Below are 20,780 nucleotides of genomic sequence, written 5' to 3'. Positions count from 1 at the left end.
CTCCATACTGTTCTCCATAGTGGCTGTATCAATTTACATTATTCCCACCAGCAGTGCAAGAGGGTTCCCTTTTCTCCACACCCTCTCCAGCATTTATTGTTTCTAGAGTTTTTGATGATGGCCAATCTGACCGGTGTGAGATGATATCTCATTGTCGTTTTGATTTGCATTTCTCTAATGATTAATGATGTTGAGCATTCTTTCATGTGTTTGTTGGCGATCTGTATATCTTCTTTGGAGAAATGTCTATTTAGTTCTTCTGCCCATTTTTGGATTGGGTTGTTTGTTTTTTTGTTATTGAGCTGCAAGAGTTGCTTATAAATTTTGGATATTAGTCCTTTGTCAGTTGCTTCGTTTGCAAATATTTTCTCCCATTCTGAGGGTTGTCTTTTGGTCTTGTTTATGGTATCCTTTGCTGTGCAAAAGCTTTTAAGTTTCATTAGGTCCCATTTGTTTATTTTTGTTTTTATTTCCATTTCTCTAGGAGATGGGTCAAAAAGGATCTTGCTGTGATTTATGTCATAGAGTGTTCTGCCTATGTTTTCCTCTAAGAGTTTGATAGTGTCTGGCCTTACATTTAGGTCTTTAACCCATTTTGAGTTTATCTAAATTTTTAAGATGAGGAAAGTGAGGCCCAGAAAAGTCTCTCGAAATGGCTATTGTTTATACTGACTGAAACAGATAACAGTGATTAAAGGTAGCCAGTCAGGTATCTATATTAGCTAGTTAAACACAATACTAATAATGAGTTGAACAGAACTGAAATAAAATAACTTTTTCTTTATTATAAAAAATGCATACTTATTTCAGAAAAATCAGGATACAGACAAGCAAAAATTTAGGAAAATACTCTTTTTTCAATTTAATTTTTTTAATTGAAGTATAGTTGATTTACAATGTGCCAATCTCTGCTGTACAGCAAAGTGACTCAGTTATACACATATAGACATTCTTTTTTTAAATATTTTTTTCCAGTATGGTTTATCACAGGATATTGAATATAGTTCCCTGTGCTACACAGTAGGACCTTGTTGTTTATTTATCCTATTATATAATAGTTTACACCTGCTAATCCCACACTCCCAGTCCTTCCCTCCCTCATCCCACTCCCCCTTGGCAACCACAAGTCTGCTCTCTGTCTGTGAGTCTGTTCCTGTTTTGTAGATAGGTTCATTTGTGCTGTGTTTTAGATTAGGAAAATATTCTTAATTCTACTCTCCCTTTGGTAAATAACAGTTAACATCTTGGTTTATTAAGACCCTTTTTGTGTAGTTGTATATGTTTGTGTATGTGTGTATATACCTACATATATGTGCAAGTATAATTATACAACTTAGAATCAACATTTTTAACAACAGTGGAATAATATAATACATACCATCTTGTAACATGCTTTCCTCACTTAGTTTTTTATATTGTGAATCTCTTTCCATATCAATACATATGCTTAAAAATTTTAACTTATGATGGCACATGATGGGCTATTCAGAAATAACCAATCTCTAATGTTATATATTTTAGTTGTTTTAATGAGAAAAGTACTACTAATAATAGCTAATATTAAACTTTTATTATATGAGCATGTAAGTGCTTTACCTGTAATTTTCTTATAAATTATTTTTTAGCTAAATATTTATGTATTTTTGTATTTCCTTAGGATCAATTCCTAGAAAGTAGACTTACTGGGTCAAAGATTTGCCCATTTTTATGGGTTTTGATACATTGCCAAATAGCCATCTAGAAATATTGATCTAGTTCGTACTTTTATCAGCAGTGTATGAGAGTATCTGTTTCTCCACCCTCAAGCATTTTGGATTTTTATGGTAGTAGAGTTGTAGCTCTATATGGTTAGTAGTAGTAGTAAGTTAATTAATTAATATTCCAGTTATCTGTATATATAATTCTTCTCTTGAGTATTTAAAGAACTATTTCACAAAGACTCACAAATACTAATTTTAATTGTATTTATTAATGTGAAACTTAATAAAATTTTTTTAGCACTCATTTTTTTTTTTTTGTAATAAAGTTTATTTGTTTTTCTTTGGCTGCACTGCAGCTTGTGGGATCTTAGTTCCCTGAACAGGCCACCTCAGTGAAAGCGCTAAGTCCTAACCACTGGACCATCAGGGAATTCCTTACCATTCATTTTTATATGAGCATTCATTTTTATATGCTTCTTAGTCAATAGTCATTCTCCCCAACTGAAGTTATACTTTGTTCTAATAGATTTTAATTCTATAAAGACATGAGAAAACTAGTTTCTCTTGCCCCATGTTTTCAGAGTCTTTATCAAAGTGCCTTTGAACTTGGATTAGGTCCCCTTCTTAGGTATTTCCATTATCCCCTGGGCTTTCCCATCAGTGGCCCTGCCCATTCAATGTTGAAATTGCATAATTTCTTTTTCAGTTTCTTTCATATTTGTGTCGTCAGTGCCCAGAATGGAGCCTGGGATGTTGTAGGTATCACATAAATATTTGTTGAATGAATACATTTTTGAATGAATGATATCCCTTTGATTTTCAGTGAATGGCATCCTTTTGATTTTATTAATGATTTTCTTTTTTTAGGTGTTAACATTTTGTACAGTCTCTCTCCCTTGTTTGCCATGAAGCAAAAGAACATGTTTCACTCTGAGAAAGCACATCACCTTTTTATTTTTTAAAATAATAAAGCAGATTAGGTCATTCTTTTAGGAGATAATGAGAAGCACAGCTTTAATTATCTATTTTGGTATTCTAATTTACCCATTATCTTTATTTAGTTACAGACTATATAAGAAACATACTTATTGATACTGTTTATGCTTTACTGATTGCCTCCCTAAAACATGAGGTTATGTAGTTTTTAGTATCATGGAATTGTGTAATCAGTAACTTTAAGAATTCACATATAATTTATTTATCAAGACTTAAGATTAATATGATTAGCATACCAAAAATGGATTATATAATCTTTTTGCTAGAAAGATGAGTCTTGAATCATAATATGGATGTAGTGAAAATAGTCCACAGTCCCTCTAATCTCTTTATATCTTTTTTTCTGAACAGACTCTTAGATCCTCAGACAAACACTGAAATAGCAAACTACCCTATCTACAAAATCCTCTTCTGTGTTAGAGGGCATGATGGAACTCCTGAGAGTGACTGTTTTGCTTTCACTGAAAGTCATTACAATGCAGAGCTCTTCAGAATACATGTCTTCCGGTGTGAAATACAAGAAGCTGTAAGTACTTAAGAGGGAACTGTCTGCAAATGAAACTTCATCTGTACCTTCACTACGTTGAAATGATTATAGTATTTATTATGGTCATTTATAAGCCAAATGGAATTCTCTGCTACTGTTTATTTCAGCTGGATGGGCTGAAATGTAAATAAACTAAAAGTTTGGTTAACCAGCACCTCGTTGTTAAGAGTGTTAGAGGAGACCAATTGACTGCTGCTTAATTGGGTTAAATAGGCATCTTGGTTCTAGCAATGACGTATTTGCAAACCATTGTTTTAGAGCTAAACTTGTAGGATTATTTTTATTATAATAAATACATTCAAGTAATTCCTAACAATTTTGGAAATCATCTTTCAGTTGGATTCACAAGGACTTCTTTTTTAAAGCCTCTTCTCTGACCATTTTTAGTGCTGCTTGCTTTATAGGTCTAATAAATTAGATAATTTATCAAAAGAAATCAATGGAGGAAAGATGAATTACTCCCCTCAAACAACATAGGTCACCTTCAGCCTTAACAAAAGTATTTTATTCTTGTGATAACAGCCCATTTCCTAACATGTCTGGTTGTAGGTGAGCCGGATACTTTACAGTTTTGCCACTGCCTTCCGCCGTTCTGCCAAGCAGACCCCCCTCTCAGCAACTACTGCACCTCAGACTCCTGACAGTGACATCTTTACCTTCTCTGTGTCTTTAGAAATAAAAGAAGATGATGGTAAAGGTTATTTTAGGTAGGGCATCTTATTTTATTCTTTTTATTTGAGTTTGTATTAACATGCTGTACTATCTGTGGATTTAGGGAAATTCTAGGTCAGATTACATAACTTTTACATTATAAAATGATTGCTTTTATGGGTAGAGTTTAAAGGAAAATCAATAGGCAAATTTGTAGAGGCAAGATTTAAAGAATTTTAAACAATAAAAAAAATTCTTTCACGTAGGAAAATGTATCATGCTACCATGTTCTTTTAGATGGACTCAAAGTAACTGGCTCACTGCTGATATGAAATATGACAGAAGCTACATCAGCTGGATCTGTAGCTAGATTTGTTTTGCTGGAGTTTTTTTGTGTTTTGTTTTGGTTGGTTTATTTGTTTTAATAATGTAAATAAAGGTCTTAAGGCTGTTGAAATCAAGTTTTACCATTAAAGTTTATCTGAACACATTGGAAGGGGAGAATTGAGGTCTGTATCTGAAATCTAACCTTACATAGAGGGTCAGAAATAACTGGTTTTGGTTTTTAAGTAAAATGATGCTTCTTTGAGTAGTGAAAATAACCCTGGAATAGAAATTAAAACTTAGGTTTAGTTTACTTATTGCTACCATTAACAGTGTGACCTTCCAAGTTTCTTTACATCTCCTGACATTAGTTTCTTTATTTATAAAATGAAGTGGCTAGACTCTAAAGTCTATTATAACTTTAAAATATTATGGTTGCAAGGTGATTGACTTTTTTTTTTCTCCATAGCCCATATCACAAAATGGGTGCCACTTGGGATCATAATCAGTAGTTGCATATAGAAGTTTCTTTCCTCCATGACTACCTCATAAAATGGGTAAAATGAAATTCCATCAAAATATGAATCTAATATATTGCTTTTAAATTAAAAAGCACAATAATTGGTCTATTTGTTTGAAAAACTGATAACCTTTGCTCTCCCTCAAGAGGCTTTGGAATTGTCATGCCATCTGGTGGCCAATTTAGTGTACAATGCAGCTTCAACTTTGATTTGTACAATAAAGTGTGAGGCCTTGTGCTCTCTGCTTTCTTATTAGCTATATTTCTGTTCTCACAGCAACACTGTGATGTGGTGCTTTCTGCAGTATGCATTCCTGCACTGGGAAGTAGAAACTGTAATCTATAAACCTTGTAATAATTTTTTTCCTTTTTAAGAAACAGAACAGTTTGTTTAAACAGTTTTTTCCCTTTCTTAAAAGTATTTATGTAGATCATTTATAAACCCCAGTTATGAATAGGAAAGATTTCTAAGATTTCTCAGAAGAGAAGCACTAGGATAATTTCTCCTCCTTCTGACATCAGGTATATTCTAAGTAGAAAGGTAACGATCACACATATCCCTGGTCTGTTCACCTGTTTATCAAGGAAAGCTATACAGAAAACCCCTGGATGGTCATTTGTTTTTCACATTTGTTAGGGCTTTGTTATCTTTTTGTTGCATTGTTTTCCTGAATTTATAGTTACAGTAGAAAATAGTGTTGTGTGACCTAATACACTGATGAAATCATTGACAAGTATGCCTTTCTTCATCAGATTTGAACTTTTCAAATGCAGTTCCTTTCATCCAGTGATTCTGTAGTATGTCTGGGAATTTACAGAAACAATCATTGCGGTGCCAAAAGAGTTATCAGCATGAACATTCCCCTTAACACAATAATAGCAAAATAAAAAAGTGGAAATTAACTGTTGACCAGAATAGAATGGTTAAAATACGATGCATTTCACAATATATACAAATATCAAATCATTATGTTGTAAACCTGAAACTAATGTTGTATGTCAGTTATACCTAAAAAAAGATACAATGGTATATCCATATGACTTACCACCTATTTAAAAGATATACATATATATAGCTAGCCATAGTACAAGGTAGATTGTGGTTTTGCCATAGCATAAATATAGACCAAGTGCCGTGGCAAGAATTAATGCTCTTCTTTTCATTCCTGAAAAAGTATAATCCTTACATTATTAAAATTAGAAACCTGCATTTCAGTTTAGCCCTTAGGAAAATGGAGCATTTTCATTTATATCATTCAAAACACTTCTTTCTGATCTTATTTAATCTACAAAGTACCCCATTTGATATTGTCCTTATTTTATAGGTAAAGAAAGCCAGGGAAGATAACCTGGATGTCTGTTTCTTAATTTACACAATAGGAATTAAATGTAAAATTACTTGGTTGGATCCATTCAATGATAGTGATAAGACCAGAAATACAATCTAGACCCTCCGACATCAGTGAAGTGAACTTCCACTGCTTATACTCTCCACCCTGCTTCCTATTAATGTAGCTTTTCCTTGCCCTTCAGACTCAGGACACCAGTGATAACTTTATTTCCACTGTTGTTGTTTTAAATACTGCTGAGAGATGAGATTATATTAATTTATTCTTAAATATCCACAGAACATAGAGACTAGTGTATCTAATATAAATTAAAACCTGAGACCTGTCCATATCCTCATAGGTGAAAATTCTTTCAGCCACAGATATTTAACAGTTTGGTATGCAGAAGTTTTTCTTGCACGTTTGTCATCTTTAGACTCTTATGCTAAGATTCTTTGATTTTCTGATCTCAGCGTTATCACATGTTCTTGAATTGGTTACTGGTGTAGTAGTGCAGATGGGATTCAAACTAATTTTATTTCTTCAGAGCCAATTTTTAGTTTGAGTAGGTACTCAGAGCTCTCATGTAGCCTTTTATATTATCGTCTAATGGTTCTGTTGCTATTATCTTAAAGTTGTACGGTAATAAGGCACAATGTAGATTTGCTGTATATTGGCTGTAAGCAGATTTGTAAGCCTTTGAGAACAAAGGAGCTAGAGAAAGTGGTGGGTGGGAGACCAGGGGATTATTTTGGTAAACTGTCATTTAGAGAATATTTTCAACTGTTTTCTTAAGGTGATGTTTAACTGCATCATTAATGTTATTTTTATAGTTATTACACATGCTTACAGTAAGATTATTGCTGCTTAAGGGAAGAATTAGGCAACAGCTTACTGTTGGCTATATCTTCCTCATTTCTTGTTTTTTGAAAGCACCTTGTTTTGAAATTCAAAGGATCTATATAATTAAGTATCTTTTCTTCATTATATATTTAAACAAATAAGACATGAATAATTTATTTGTAAAAAACAGTGACTAAATAGAAAGTGAAAAAAACTAACATTTTTTGAGTGCCTTGGAGCTTTATAAATATCTAATTCAGTTTTCACAGCAACAAAAAAGGAAAACTAAAGTCACGTTTTAGGGGTCATAAGAGTGGTTTTGTAGCTTTTATAAATGATTTCTATAATGGTTTAGTGGATTACATACAGTAATGATATTTTCATATCAAGAGGCAGATGATTTTTAAATATCTGTTATGATTTGAATACCAGGCATAGAAAATAATTAAATCTGATTCTTTTCAGTGCCTGATTTTCAAATCATAACAAAAATTGTTCTGGTGTATGTTACGAGAAAGTGCTTTGCAAAATTAATGAAACATGTTGTTCTACAGTGCAGTTCCTAAAGATAAAGACAGACAGTGCTTTAAACTACGCCAAGGAATTGATAAAAAGATTGTCATCTATGTGCAACAAACAACTAATAAGGAACTTGCCATTGAAAGGTAAACATTTTTAGTAAGTTTGGCTTAAATATAAATTTTAGTTTTTGTCAGTCTAGTGGAGCAGTCATATACTGTATTCAAAAATGTATTTGCAAAATATTTTGTTCCCTGAGAAATTCTTTTGTTCACTAAAGTGAATACTTCATTCATTTTGAATTATCTCTCATAAATCTTCAGCTAATATGTTGATCTCAACTCTGTGATAACACAAGGCAAACATTAAATTTGTTTATCTCAAAGAAATAAAGATGATTTTGGTAATGCTATTTTATTGATAATTTTTATATGTTCTTTTTCCTATCAATAAGAATTTTTTTAAAGTGATCTAATTTAAACATCTTTCTGTAGTCTCTTTTCCAAATTTATGTCAGTTCTGTTTTTTGCAGGTGTTTTGGTCTTCTCCTTAGCCCAGGAAAAGATGTACGAAATAGTGACATGCACTTGTTAGATTTGGTAAGGATTGCTTTTTTTTTTTTTTTTTTTTTAATTTAAGTTTATACACTATTTCCTCTATAAAGGTTGTTTCACCAAATCTAATGTTAAAGCACATTTATGAAGCAATAAACAAAGATAAGGGAATTTCCTTATTTCCTACTTGCTGTTTACTAGTCTGACCTTAGAGCTACTTAGTCTGTCTCAGTTTCTTGATTGTGTAGTAGTGAATAATTCTTGTTTATCATGTAGGGTTGATGTGGGAATCAAAGGAGACATTTTGTGGGAGTTATTTGCAAACTATCATGAGCTTTATAAAAGTAGGTGGTGTTCATATTGTTGCTATTATATGAAAACCTTTATTTTCATAACTAAATTTATGTAGTAATTACTCACTTGACAGAAGAATTCAACATAGGTTTAGGTAGTAAATTTCCCTAGTGTCTGTACAATTTGATATGATTTGCAAGCATTTGCTTTATGTATAACTTTTCAGGAGCAGTTGCATAAATAATTGGCACATCTTTAATTTTAACTGTAATCATTTGTATATACTCCTAACTTTTATATATATATGATCCTGTTTCATATTCTTATATTTTTGTAACCTCTGTTTTTTTAAAGGCAGCAGAATGGCGGTTAGCTGCTGTGTGTGGTTTTTTTAAATTTTGGCATTAATGTTGTTTTTACTCTTTTCTTTAGGAATCTATGGGCAAAAGTTCAGATGGAAAGTCCTATGTTATTACTGGGAGCTGGAATCCAAAATCCCCACATTTTCAGATTGTAAATGAAGAAACTCCTAAAGGTGATGCAGATTGCTGACATCATGAACAGAAATTTTAGTCCCAAGAAGATACCCAAATCTTAGCACTACTTATTTGATAAATATTTAGTGTTTACCTACTTCTGATGAAACCAAGGAATTTGAATAGTTTTTTGAGTTTACTATTAAATTTGACCAGTAAACAAAGTATTTTTTCCTCCCTCTCCTTTCTTCATTTTTTTCCTTTTCCTGCTTCCTTTTCTATTTATGTACTTAAAAAAAAATTATTATTTTTTATTTACAGGCTTCTAAATATTTATTTTATTTTTTATTTTTAATTTACATTTATATTTAATTTATTTATTTACAGGCTTCTAAATATTACTTGTTTTTGTAGAGAGATAATATATGCACATATAGTTAAAAATTCAAAGGTATCTAGGGAAAAGCAAAAGTTTACCACAGTTCCCAGAGTCCCACCCTAAAGAGCACCACTGTGACCAGTTTCTTGTGTAGCTTTTCAGATATGCTGTGCATAAACAACCTTTTTCAAGATGTTTCATACTCTTCCTGAATGTCATTTAAAGTTTGTAATAAAAGTAATTACTTTTACATTAATCATATGAGCCATATATTTCCATTTAAAAAATTTGCTTCTGCCTTCTCTCTCCCTAGATAAAGTGCTGTTTATGACCACAGCTGTTGATTTAGTAATAACAGAAGTGCAGGAGCCTGTTCGCTTTCTCCTAGAGACAAAAGTCCGAGTTTGCTCACCTAATGAAAGATTATTCTGGCCCTTCAGCAAACGTAGTACTACTGAAAATTTCTTTTTGAAACTAAAACAGGTACTGTACTTTTCTATAAATATAGATGGGGAAATAAGAGAAATTACTTCTGAGGCTGATTTATCATTAATCCAAGCTGTCAATTAGATCTTTAAATAGTTATGTGTATTTTAAATATAGTAAGAGGAAAATTGTCTTTTATTTTTACCCACCTATTTATCATTATTGTTGCTCTTCACTTCTTCCTGAAGAACCAAGTTTCCATCTAGTCTCACTTGCCTTTAACCTGAAGAACTTCTTTTAGGATTTCTTTTAGTGGAGATCTGTTAGAGACATAACTCTCAGATTTCTTTATCTGAAAATCTTTATTTCACTTTTATTCCAGTAGGATATTTTCGCTGGGTATAGGGTTCGGGATTGACAGTTTTTTTACTTTCAGCACTTAAAGATGTCATCACACAGTCTTGTGGTTCTCTTTTTTTTTTTTTTTTTTTTTAAGTAAGTATGTTCTTTTTTTTTTTTTAATTTATTTATTTGGTTGCACTGGATCTTAGTTGCATCAGGCTGGCTCCTTAGTTGTGGCATGTGAACTCTTAGTTGGGGCATGCATGTGAGATCTAGTTTCCTGACCAGGGATCGAACCCTGGCCCCCTGCATTGGGAGCGCGGAGTCTTATCCACTGTACCACCAGGGAAGTCCCTCTCATTGTTTTTGGTGAGAAGTCAGCATGCATTTATATTGTTGTTCCTCTCTTTGTAATGGGTCATTTTCTCTGGCTACTTTTTTTTTTTTTTTTTTTTTTTTTTTGTGGTACGCGGGCCTCTCACTGTTGTGGCCTCTCCCGTTGCGGAGCACAGGCTCCGGACGCACAGGCTCAGCGGCCATGGCTCACGGGCCCAGCCGCTCTGCGGCATGTGGGATCTTCCCGGACCGGGGCACGAACCCGTGTCCCCCACATCGGCAGGCGGACTCTCAACCACTGCGCCACCAGGGAAGCCCTCTGGCTACTTTTGATATTATTTTTTATCTTTGGTTTTTAGACCTTTATCTATGATGTGCTTAGGTGTGGTTTTTCTTTGTTTGTCTTGAGATTAGCTGGGCTTCATGAATTTTTAAATTTATGGGTTTGTGGGTTTTTTTACCATTTTGGGGGAAATTCTGACCCATTATTTCTTCCAACTTTTTTCCCTGCTCCATCTCTGTTCTCTCTCCTTAAGGGATTCCAGTCATACATATTTTTGACCTTTTGATACTATCCCACAGATCTCTGGGGCTCTATTTATTTTTCCAAATATTTTTTGATTTTTTCTTCAGATAGGATACTTTCTGTTGACCTATCTTAAAGTTCGCTTGACTCTTTCATCATCTCCAATCTGTTGTTAACCCCATTCAATGACTCTTTAAAAATTTTCAGATCTTGTTTTTTTTTCCTGGAATGTCCATTTGGTTCTTTTTTTAATAATTTCTGTTTCTTGTGAGATTGCTTCTTTGATCTTTATTTTAAGCAGATCTTCTTTTATATTCTTGAGAATAATTGTAATGTAGTTACTTTAAAAATCTTGGGCTGCTAAATCTAATGTCTAGTGAGCCACATTTTCATGTTTGTCTAGGAATTTGGGATTATATATTAGACACTTTAAATACTAGACTGCAGAGACTATGTTATGGTCTTCTGAGTGCTGAGTTTTTAAAAAATATATATATATCAGTTAATTTGGTCAAGGTCAAACTCTATACTCTGTCTTTCCTGTGGTGGGCAGCAGATAAAGTTTCTGTTCACTTCTTTTAGCTTTTTTTTTCTGGCCCCGGTTGCCCCTCTACTTATTGTTCCTTTCTTTGCCTTCCTTTGTATCAAAACTCCTTGAAAGTAATCAAGTTTGTAGTGACCTAAATTGCTATATCCAGTGATCAGTCTGAGTCTTTGTCTTAGTGACGTGTCAGGAGCATTTGATATAGATTATTAACTCCCTCCTCCTTAAATACCCCTATTTCACTTAGCCTTCAGGACATCTCAAATTTACCATGTCCGAAAATGTGTCATTATCTCATCCCTCACCCCTAAAATGCTCTACCTACCTGTCCTTACCACCTCAGTTTATGGGCATCTTCTCCTAGTAGTTGCTTAGGCCAAGAATTTGACTCTTATTTTTCACACCCCATATCCAGTCTGTCAAGAAATTCTGTTTTCTTTTAAAACATATCTAGTAGCTGACTACTTCTTACCACCTAAATTACATTAACTTCATCTGAATCATTGTTTTCACCTGGATTATTGGAGTAGCCTTTTCACTCATCTCCCTATTTCTATTTTTGTCACCTTTTGATATATTCTCAGTATTGCAGCCTAACATCAAATCATGTCATCTTTCTGCTCAAAATTTTCCAATCCTATTTTACTCCATAAAATCCTAAGTCCTTCTAGTAGGTTGTAAGACCCTATGTGATCTGCTGCCTATTACATTATAAACAAATTCCTCTCTTTTACTTCTTACTTGCTTCCTCTGCTCTAACCATGCTCTTAGGGCCTTTGCTATCAACTGTTCCTTCCACCTAAAATTCTCTTCCCCTGGATCCCACTTGCTATTATTCACCTCCTTCAGGTCCTCATCTTCTTCAGGTCTTCGCTTAGATTTACTTCTTAGCAACTCATGACCACCCCCATTTAACACTGCAGTTTGCCTGATTATCCACTGCTACTGCTGATTCCCTCCCCATTGATATATTTTTAATTTTTTTTTTTACAGGGGTGTTAGTTTCCAACATACTGCAAAATATACTTCTTTTTATTTTGATTATTACCTATTTTTCATATAAGAAACCTCTACTAAGGCAATATTTCTAATCTGACTTGTTTACTGATTTATCCCAAGCATCTAGAACATAATAGTTCTTAATAAATATTTATGAATTAATTTTATTTCATGTAACTCTGAAATTCCATTATATAAGATATTATAGTGTTGTATGTGGATTTACTTGAATATACTTTTCTGTAGCAATAAATATTTTAGTTCCAGTGTGTCCAAGTTAGCCCTTTTGGTTATAGTTAGAAAAAGGTAGCAAGCAGAACAGGAATAGAGGTTTCTTTTCATTGTTATCTTAAGAGACAAAGTAAATCTGGGTTTCCTAGCATTGTTCTCCCAGCTCTTCACTATGACAGGAGCAAAGGATTAGCGTAGGATTATCATCTAGAACTTGGCTTTTGAGTCAGAGTCCATGGATCTTACCATTGACTAGTTTTATGACTTTGAGCAAGTTCCTTCAACTCTCTCAGCCTCAGTTTACTCAGCTGTGAAATGGCAGTGATAGAATCTTCCTCATAGTGTTATTGTGACATTAAGTGAGAAACTGTACAACATACTTGGAATAGGTCCTAGCACATAGTATGTTCTTCATGCATTTTAGCTATTATTATTGAGAGGGACATCAGTGGGACAGCAAAAACACTTAAGTCATGAAATCAGAACAGCATCGATTATTTAGTGGATTAGCCCCAGGGGAAGAATGCTTCAGAAAGAAAACCAATTTACAAGCATTATTTTACAAGTTTAGGGAATGGGTGGAAATGATTCTTAATAGTTTCTAGAGTAAGAGTTAGCAAACAAATTAATTGTATAATATTTTTTAGTATAAATTTGTATGTAAAAAAAATTCTCTTTAACTAGAATTCTGTTTCTTTAATCTTATCTCAGTGAACATAAGTAAGATTACCCTGATCTTGCTTTTCCCTTGAGGTCTTATGTTATACAGCAATGATTCAAAGATTGCATGGGTTTACAGGAATATTTCTTCTGTGGTTTGATTTAGAATAGTGTATCTAATTAGGCTAACAAATGACTTGTCAGGGTAGACTAGCCAAAAACAGATGTATGCCTGAGACATAGCCTGATAGACTATTCTAGACTCCCTGTTAAAGTTACAAGCTAAACATAGGATGAATTGTCAGTATTTTCTTTTCAAAAAGCTGAAGTTTATATGTGGAAGCTGGGAGGAGGGCAGGGAATTCCTGAGAATAATCTCTCATTTTTCTCCTTATTTGTATGTCTTGGGGTGGGTGTGAGGGGTAGTCAGGGGGAAAGGAGAGAGGCAGTATGAAGAATTTGAACAGGTTTTTTTTTGTCTTAGTGCACTTAGGGCACTGTTAATTCTCATCCCTTGCAACATAATAAACTAAGTTTATTTCCTCTTTTACGTTCACGGCTTAAAAAATTAATAGCAGTTACCACTAACTGAGGCCCTCCTGTGGCAATCACTTGACTAGCTACTTTCACTTTTCCTGTCTTATGTAATTTTCATAGTGATCCAGTGAGGATAGTGTTTATATTTTATAGATCCAAAGATGTAAAATAGATTTTATGGAATATCGTGTGAGCAAGATTCATACCTAAGCCTTTTAAGAGTCTCAGCCAGGGTTCTTCCCAAAGAAACATCCTTCTTTTGTCTTTATTTCTGTAAGAGTATTTTTGGGATTTACTTAAGTCAAATTAAGCATAATTTAAAATTTTAACCTCTTTGCAGGTCTCATTAGACAGAAAAGGAAACACTGCTACAGGCCAAATTTTTTAAATATTCAATATATAGTTTCTGTTTATTGCTGTACGTATGGGAAAACAATTATAGAAATGTTATTAAAAATACATATTTAAAAATTGATTCTTTTTCCTTTCACTAAAATTATCTGGTGACTCAGTAACTCTTTTTTAGCCTGGAAGCCTTCCCAACTGTGGGAATTCCTATATTAAGATGGCACCATATTAGAGAAACTTTTAAAATTAGTGGGGAATGAAAGAGGAGGAAATGGTCTAAAGACTAGATTTTCCAACAGTAACATAAGGTGAATAAAAGACCAACTAATCATTCTTAAATTCTTAAAATTATAGAACTATAGAATTTTCATTGCTGAAGACACTGTAGGGGGCTTAAAATGTTTTATTTTATTTTATAAATAAAATTTTATACATAAAATAAATGAAGAAGCTGATGTCTGAAAGACTAAGTGATGTGGCCAGTGTCATATAGACAAGTAATTTGTGTAACCATCCGTACTGGAAACCCGAGCTTCTATCTCTCTGTGTATTTGCTGTGTGTGTGTGTGCGCGCGTGTGCGTGTGTGCGTGTGCGTGTGTGTGCGCGCGCACGCGCTTCTATCTCTTTGTGTATTTGCTGTGTGTGTGCGCGTGCGCGCACAGGCACATTCACATGTATGCAGTACACCACTGTACCTCTCAAGCTTTCTGTACCAGAGCTTTTCAACTGCTAAATCAGGAGGCACAGGTTCAACTGTTCCTGGGAAGTATGATCACTTGGTTAAGATGGTGACTGCTGGATTTCTTCTTTGTAAAAGCAGATTTTTCTTTTTGCATTTAGCAAATCATCTTTGAGGTGGTACTTTGGCAACTTCCAAGTATCCTGTTCCTCAGCACCTTTCTAACTAATGGTTTTAGCATTCATTGATGATCCCTGCCTGAATCAGTTGAGTTCACTCACATATTTTTAATAGTAATTAAACATTACAGGGTTTTTTTCTTTTCTTATACATGTATATGTTTATTAATATTGAATATTTGAATAATAAATTTAATTTATTTGCTTTATCCTACTTTATCAAAGAGTTAAAAAATATCAGTATTGTAGGAAACACCCTTAATAAGTGATGTTTATTTTATTGCTCCTGGTAAATTTATAACAAAATTTTATAAACTTGTAAAATGTCTGTTGAGAAAAGGTACTATAATATGGGCTTACAAAACATAAATTTCAGTTGTTTAAATTCCAGTGAGGACAAACTTACATTTTAATTTAATACAGTTAACTGATGAGGATAATTAAACATCAGTTAATAAACTTGCACCATTTCTAAAATATACATAATGTCACACTGCAATTTATGTACAACTTATACACGTTTCTTTCAATTGGAAATAAAACCCATATTTTAAAATCAATATATACTTTAAAAATGTAAACATCTAAATGAAAAAGTTTCCAAAATATTTAGTGTATTCGACCTTTTCCATAGGTGCTTAAACAAATTTGGGGGAGAAATAGCTATTAATATAACTGCAATACCTGTGTATTTTTTCATGTTTCTCATTCTGTGTATGTAAAAAATACAGGTATATAATATGAAATTATTTGACTGTATAGTTTTAAATTCCCATTAATTTCCCATTCATTCAAAAAATCAGTATTGCAATTAATATTAAAACTGTTGAGTGAAGTTTAAGATTTTGTGGAACCTCTTTTTGTCCTTTGAACGTGTTCTAATAAGATTATATTCAATAAAATCAGTACTGTTCAAAAGTTAGCTAGAATATTTTCGTTGTAGTTCTGTTACCATTTGACATATAGTTAGATTTATTTGTTTTCATATTTTCGATTTGGGGGCTTGGGGTATTTTCCTTTTTGATTTGATTTATTTTTTGAATATTTAAAATACTTATATGCTACAAAAGTCAAAATTACATAAAAATGTATACTCTTAGGTCTTGGTTTCATTCATATCTACCTTTCCCCAACCCTATAGGTAACCATTATTATTGGTTTCTAGGTTATCCTTCCAGTGTTTCTTTTTGTGAAAATAATAAAATACTTCTATGTATTTTTAAACTCCCTTTTAAACAAAAACTAGCATACTATATATATTTTTCTGCACCTTGCTTTTTTATCTTAATATATCCTGGTGATCATTCCATATAAGTTTATAGAGATCTTCCTCATTCTTATTAACGACTGCATACTACTGTGTTGTTTGGATAAATCACGCTTCTTTCAACTAGTCCTTTATTGATTAATACTTGGATTTTTTTCCAAGCATTTGCTATTCCAAATAATGTTGCAGTATAGCACTTTGTGCATGTATCTTTTTGATTTTATGAAAGTGCATCTTAGAGTAGATACCTATTGGTGGAATTACTGGCACATGAGGTAATTTTGCATATGTAATTTTGTCATATTTGCCACGTTCCCCTCTGTAAAGGTTGTAATCATAGAGATTAGCGGGTATGAGAGTACCTGTTTCTCCAGAGGCTTATCAGAGTGCGTTGTCAAACATAAGGATCTGATGGTAGTTTTAATTTATCCTCTGATGAATGAAAACAAGCATTTTTTTTTTCACATGTGTAGGGGGTGATTTTTCTTTCCTTTTCTGTGCATTGTTTCTTCATATTTTTTGTTCTTTGGTTTTGGCCATTTCCTCTTAATTTTTAGAAGTTCTTTATGAAATCAAAGAGAGTAACCCTTTGAGATATAATTTGCAAATATTTCTCCCGGTTTGTCACTTGTCCTGTGACCTAAATTATGATGAGTCTTTGGGCTTTTTTTGCCACACAATTTCTTTCTTATATACTTGAATTTATCAAGTTTTTCCTTTAAAGCGTCTGGATTTGGGGTCATAATTAGAAATGCTTTTCCCTACTCTCAAGTAATAAAGGAATTTATACATTTTCTAGTATTACTTACATGGTTTCATTTGACTACTTTTATTTATATCTCTAATTTATTAGTATCTTATTCTGTTATATAGTGTAAGGTATGGATCTGATTTAATGTTTTTTTTTCAAATGGCCATCCACTTGTCCCAATACCATTCATTGAAAAGTCTAACTTTTCCCCCAGTGATTTGAGATGTCACCTTTATCATGTATCAGATTTTCATATGTATTTAGAACTCTTTTGGTTTTTATATTCTTTTTGATTGATCTTTATGTTACTCATTCACTGATACCACACTGTTTTAATTACATAGACGTTATGTTTTTATATTTGGTAGGGCTAACTTTCCTCCTCAGCTGTTCTTCTTTTTCTGGGTTCTGCTAAATATTCTTGATTGTTTATTTTTCATATAAACTTTAGATTCAACCTTTGTAGCTCTGGAAGAAAATTATTGGTATTTTTATTGGGGAGAATTGATATCTTTGTGATAATAATACAGAGTCATCTTTTCCAAGAACATGTGATATCTTTCCACTTATTCATGTCTACATTTTTTTTTGGTCTTTTAAGAGTGCTTTTTAAAAGCTTTTTATTATACAAAATTCAAATGTACACAGAAATAAAAAGAATAATATAATGAACCCCATGTACTATTACCCAGCTTCAACAATGAACAACATTTTTAATAGCTGGAGTTCTTGACTTACAGGCAGGGTCCACTTCTTGACTCCATATTTATCTGACTTCAAAAGGGCAGTCAGTAGTGGGGGCTTCCCTGGTGGCTCAGTGGTTGAGAGTCCGCCTGCCGATGCAGGGGACACGGGCTCGTGCCCCGGTCCGGGAAGATCCCACATGCCGCGGAGCGGCTGGGCCCGTGAGCCATGGCCACTGAGCCTGCGCGTCCGGAGCCTGTGCTCCGCAACGGGAGAGGCCACAACAGTGAGAGGCCCACATACCGCAAAAAAAAAAGGGGGGGGGCAGTAGTGCTCTGGTGACTGTCACTCAAAGAGGAGTTTCTAGGTGAAGTGCAATGGTTATTACATTCATACAGTTTCTGAGAAAAAATTTTAAAGGTAAAGAGTTATGTTGATCTATGAAATGTTTCAGATAGCAACTAATATTTTAGAGAGTAATTTAAAACAAAACAAAAGTAAATCCTGTACCCTATTAGAGCATATTTGAAATTAAAAATCATAATTACGAATTTAGAATGAACATATGTCAAAGATTTAATTTAATTCATTAGGTAGTGAGGGAACCAGTAAGATGGTAAAACTGGTTCTAAGTATTTGAGAAACTTGAGTTTATATAGTCCTTTCTTTAAAAAAAAAAGAATGTTAGAACAAGATTGCTGGGTTAGAAACAAAACTGGTTAATGTCCTATAGGTAACCTTTGGGTTATCTTTTCTATTAGACGGAAATAATTTGCATAGCTGTTGGGCACAAACCTACAGATTAATATGTAACTTCACAGAGTCTGGGTCCTTTAATTAATAATAAGTAATTCAGTCATTTATTCACCTAGAAAATTAAATAATTCTTTGGTGGACATGTTAAAGCCAGCACATCTGGGTCTGTGCGTCAAATCTGGCCTGACACTTGCTTTTATAAAATGCTTTTGAAACACAGCCACACTCACTGTCTGTGGCTGCTTTTGCACCATAATGGCAGAGTTGAGTAGTTGCAGCAGAGACTACTGGCCCACATAGCCTAGAATACTTACTTTTTGGCCCTTTACAGAAAAGTTTGCCAACTACTATATTAAACAGTGTTTCAGGATGATATTGAAAGGACATGTTGCCACTACCTAAGCCTTCCAGGATTGCGGTAGTTTTTCTTAAGAACCCAAATGAACATTAGGATGACCAAGGCTGGTGTCTGCCTGGTATTTCTGTACCTAATGAACCTCTTATTGCTCCCCCTCTTCTGTATTTTTACTTTATGCATGTATATCTTTCTCTGTGGTGTTGCTACCTTTCTATTCTAGTTGTCTCTGTATCTTTTCCTGTAGTTCTATCTTGTCCTCCTGCTCTGTATTTCACTTTTTCCTCCTCCTTAAACTGACTCTAATATGGAATGTTAATATATTTAAATATTGTACTGGTAAAGTGTTATATTCCCTACTCTTAATTTTTTATTTTAAGCCCTTTTTAAAAAAATTTTTTTTAGTTTATTTATTTATTTATTTTTGGCTGTGTTGGGTCTTCATTGCTGTGTGCGGGCTTTCTCTAGTTATGGAGAACAGGGGCTACTCGTCGTTGTGATGCGTGGGCTTCTCATTGCGGTGGTTTCTCTTGTTGTGGAGCATGGGCTCTAGGCACTCGGGCTTCTGTAGTTGTGGCACACGGGCTCTAGAGTACAGGCTCAGTAGTTGTGGTGCACGGGCTTAGTTGCTCTGCGGCACGTGGGATCTTCCCGGACCTGGACTTGAACACGTGTCCCCTGCATTGGCAGGTGGATTCTTAACCACTGCGCCACCAGAGAAGTCCCTTAATTTTTAATTTAGGCCAATTTAAACTGTTTATGGGCTTGCCTTAAGATAAACCAGAATATAAAACAATTTGAGCTATCAAAAATTTTGTTCTATTAATTTCTTTTCTGTCACCTCTCCTCCCACCCCCAGTTGTAGCTTTCAGTTGAAGAAAAGTTCCCTCTTCTGTTATAATTAAGCAAAAAGATTTGGGGGGGGAGGGGCATGGAGATAAGACTTTCTTAGTCCTAAACTTTATGTTTTAGAATATTTCTAAAACATTTTTTTCATGTATAGTTTTATGTAGGAAACCTTGAACAAAACAAAGTAACTGGGAAGCTACAGAACGGTTAACTTTTTAGTTCACACTTACTAAATATTGGTAGTTGGTTGTTTGATGGTACAGTCTGAATACAGTAAATAAAATTGCAGAGCTAGAGTCCTGCTCAGTAAATATCCTATTTTCCTTTTCCTAAGTCTAAACATATATTTTTCTCTTTAGAAAAGGTTACATTTTGTTTAGATATTTAAAGTAATACCTTTCTATTCTCATATCCTGTATGAAATCAGAAGTAGTGCTCAATTTAAAAAAGTTTTATCCCTTGATAAATAATGTTTTTTCATCTTCAAGATAAAGCAAAAGGAGAGAAAGAACAATACTGACACTTTATACGAAGTTGTATGCTTGGAAAGTGAATCAGAGAGAGAGAGGAGGAAAACTACAGCCAGTCCCTCAATTCGCCTGCCACAATCTGGATCTCAGAGTTCAATGATACCTTCTCCTCCAGAAGACGATGAAGAGGAAGGTAAATTGTAGGGAGAGCTTAATTTCTATTTTGGGGTAGCGGACCATACAGACCTTTACAATTTTATCAGGGAATTGATAAAGTGACATAATATTTTGAATTCTTTTAAAAGGACTGTGGGAGATTAAAAAGTGATTAACATAGGACTTTCTTTAAGGTAATTGTAACCAAGTTAGAAAAAAAATGAGATTTATAATTAGTGCTTTTTAAAATAATCAATCTATGCTAGCTTAGTGTATTAATATAGATTTTTTTAGAGCAAATTTGACACAGCTTCCACCTCAGTAAATGTTCCCATCTAAACTGATCTATACATTATTGGATTTTCACACTGAGAAATATTAGGAATCAACCAGTTCTTTATTTTTTCCTCTTCTTTTTTTTTTTTTTTTTTTTTGTGGTATGCGGGCCTCCCTCTGCTGCGGTCTCTCCCGTTGCGGAGCACAGGCTCCGGACGCGCAGGCTCAGCGGCCATGGCTCACGGGCCCAGCTGCTCCGCGGCATGTGGGATCCTCC

At 33.8% G+C, this 20,780-nt stretch overlaps 1 protein-coding gene across 5 annotated transcripts in view; it reads left to right on the top strand.

Annotated features, from left to right (window-relative positions):
- Window positions 1-20,780, top strand: part of RABGAP1 (RAB GTPase activating protein 1) — a 163,343-nt gene that overhangs the window by 50,857 nt on the left and 91,706 nt on the right. For all 5 annotated transcript variants that reach the window (XM_007128903.4, XM_055086976.1, XM_028493538.2 and 2 more), the window contains 7 exons: window positions 3,048-3,222; window positions 3,793-3,950; window positions 7,464-7,574; window positions 7,961-8,027; window positions 8,709-8,811; window positions 9,445-9,614; window positions 20,090-20,264. In XM_007128903.4, coding sequence (XP_007128965.1) covers window positions 3,048-3,222; window positions 3,793-3,950; window positions 7,464-7,574; window positions 7,961-8,027; window positions 8,709-8,811; window positions 9,445-9,614; window positions 20,090-20,264 — 959 coding nt within the window. The remainder of the gene's footprint in view (window positions 1-3,047; window positions 3,223-3,792; window positions 3,951-7,463; window positions 7,575-7,960; window positions 8,028-8,708; window positions 8,812-9,444; window positions 9,615-20,089; window positions 20,265-20,780) is intronic.

The sequence above is a fragment of the Physeter macrocephalus genome, chromosome 9, assembly GCF_002837175.3.
Source record: "Physeter macrocephalus isolate SW-GA chromosome 9, ASM283717v5, whole genome shotgun sequence".
Lineage (NCBI taxonomy): Eukaryota > Metazoa > Chordata > Mammalia > Artiodactyla > Physeteridae > Physeter > Physeter macrocephalus.
Note: the sequence above shows the minus strand (reverse complement) of the source record. Positions and strands in the feature narration are given on the sequence as shown.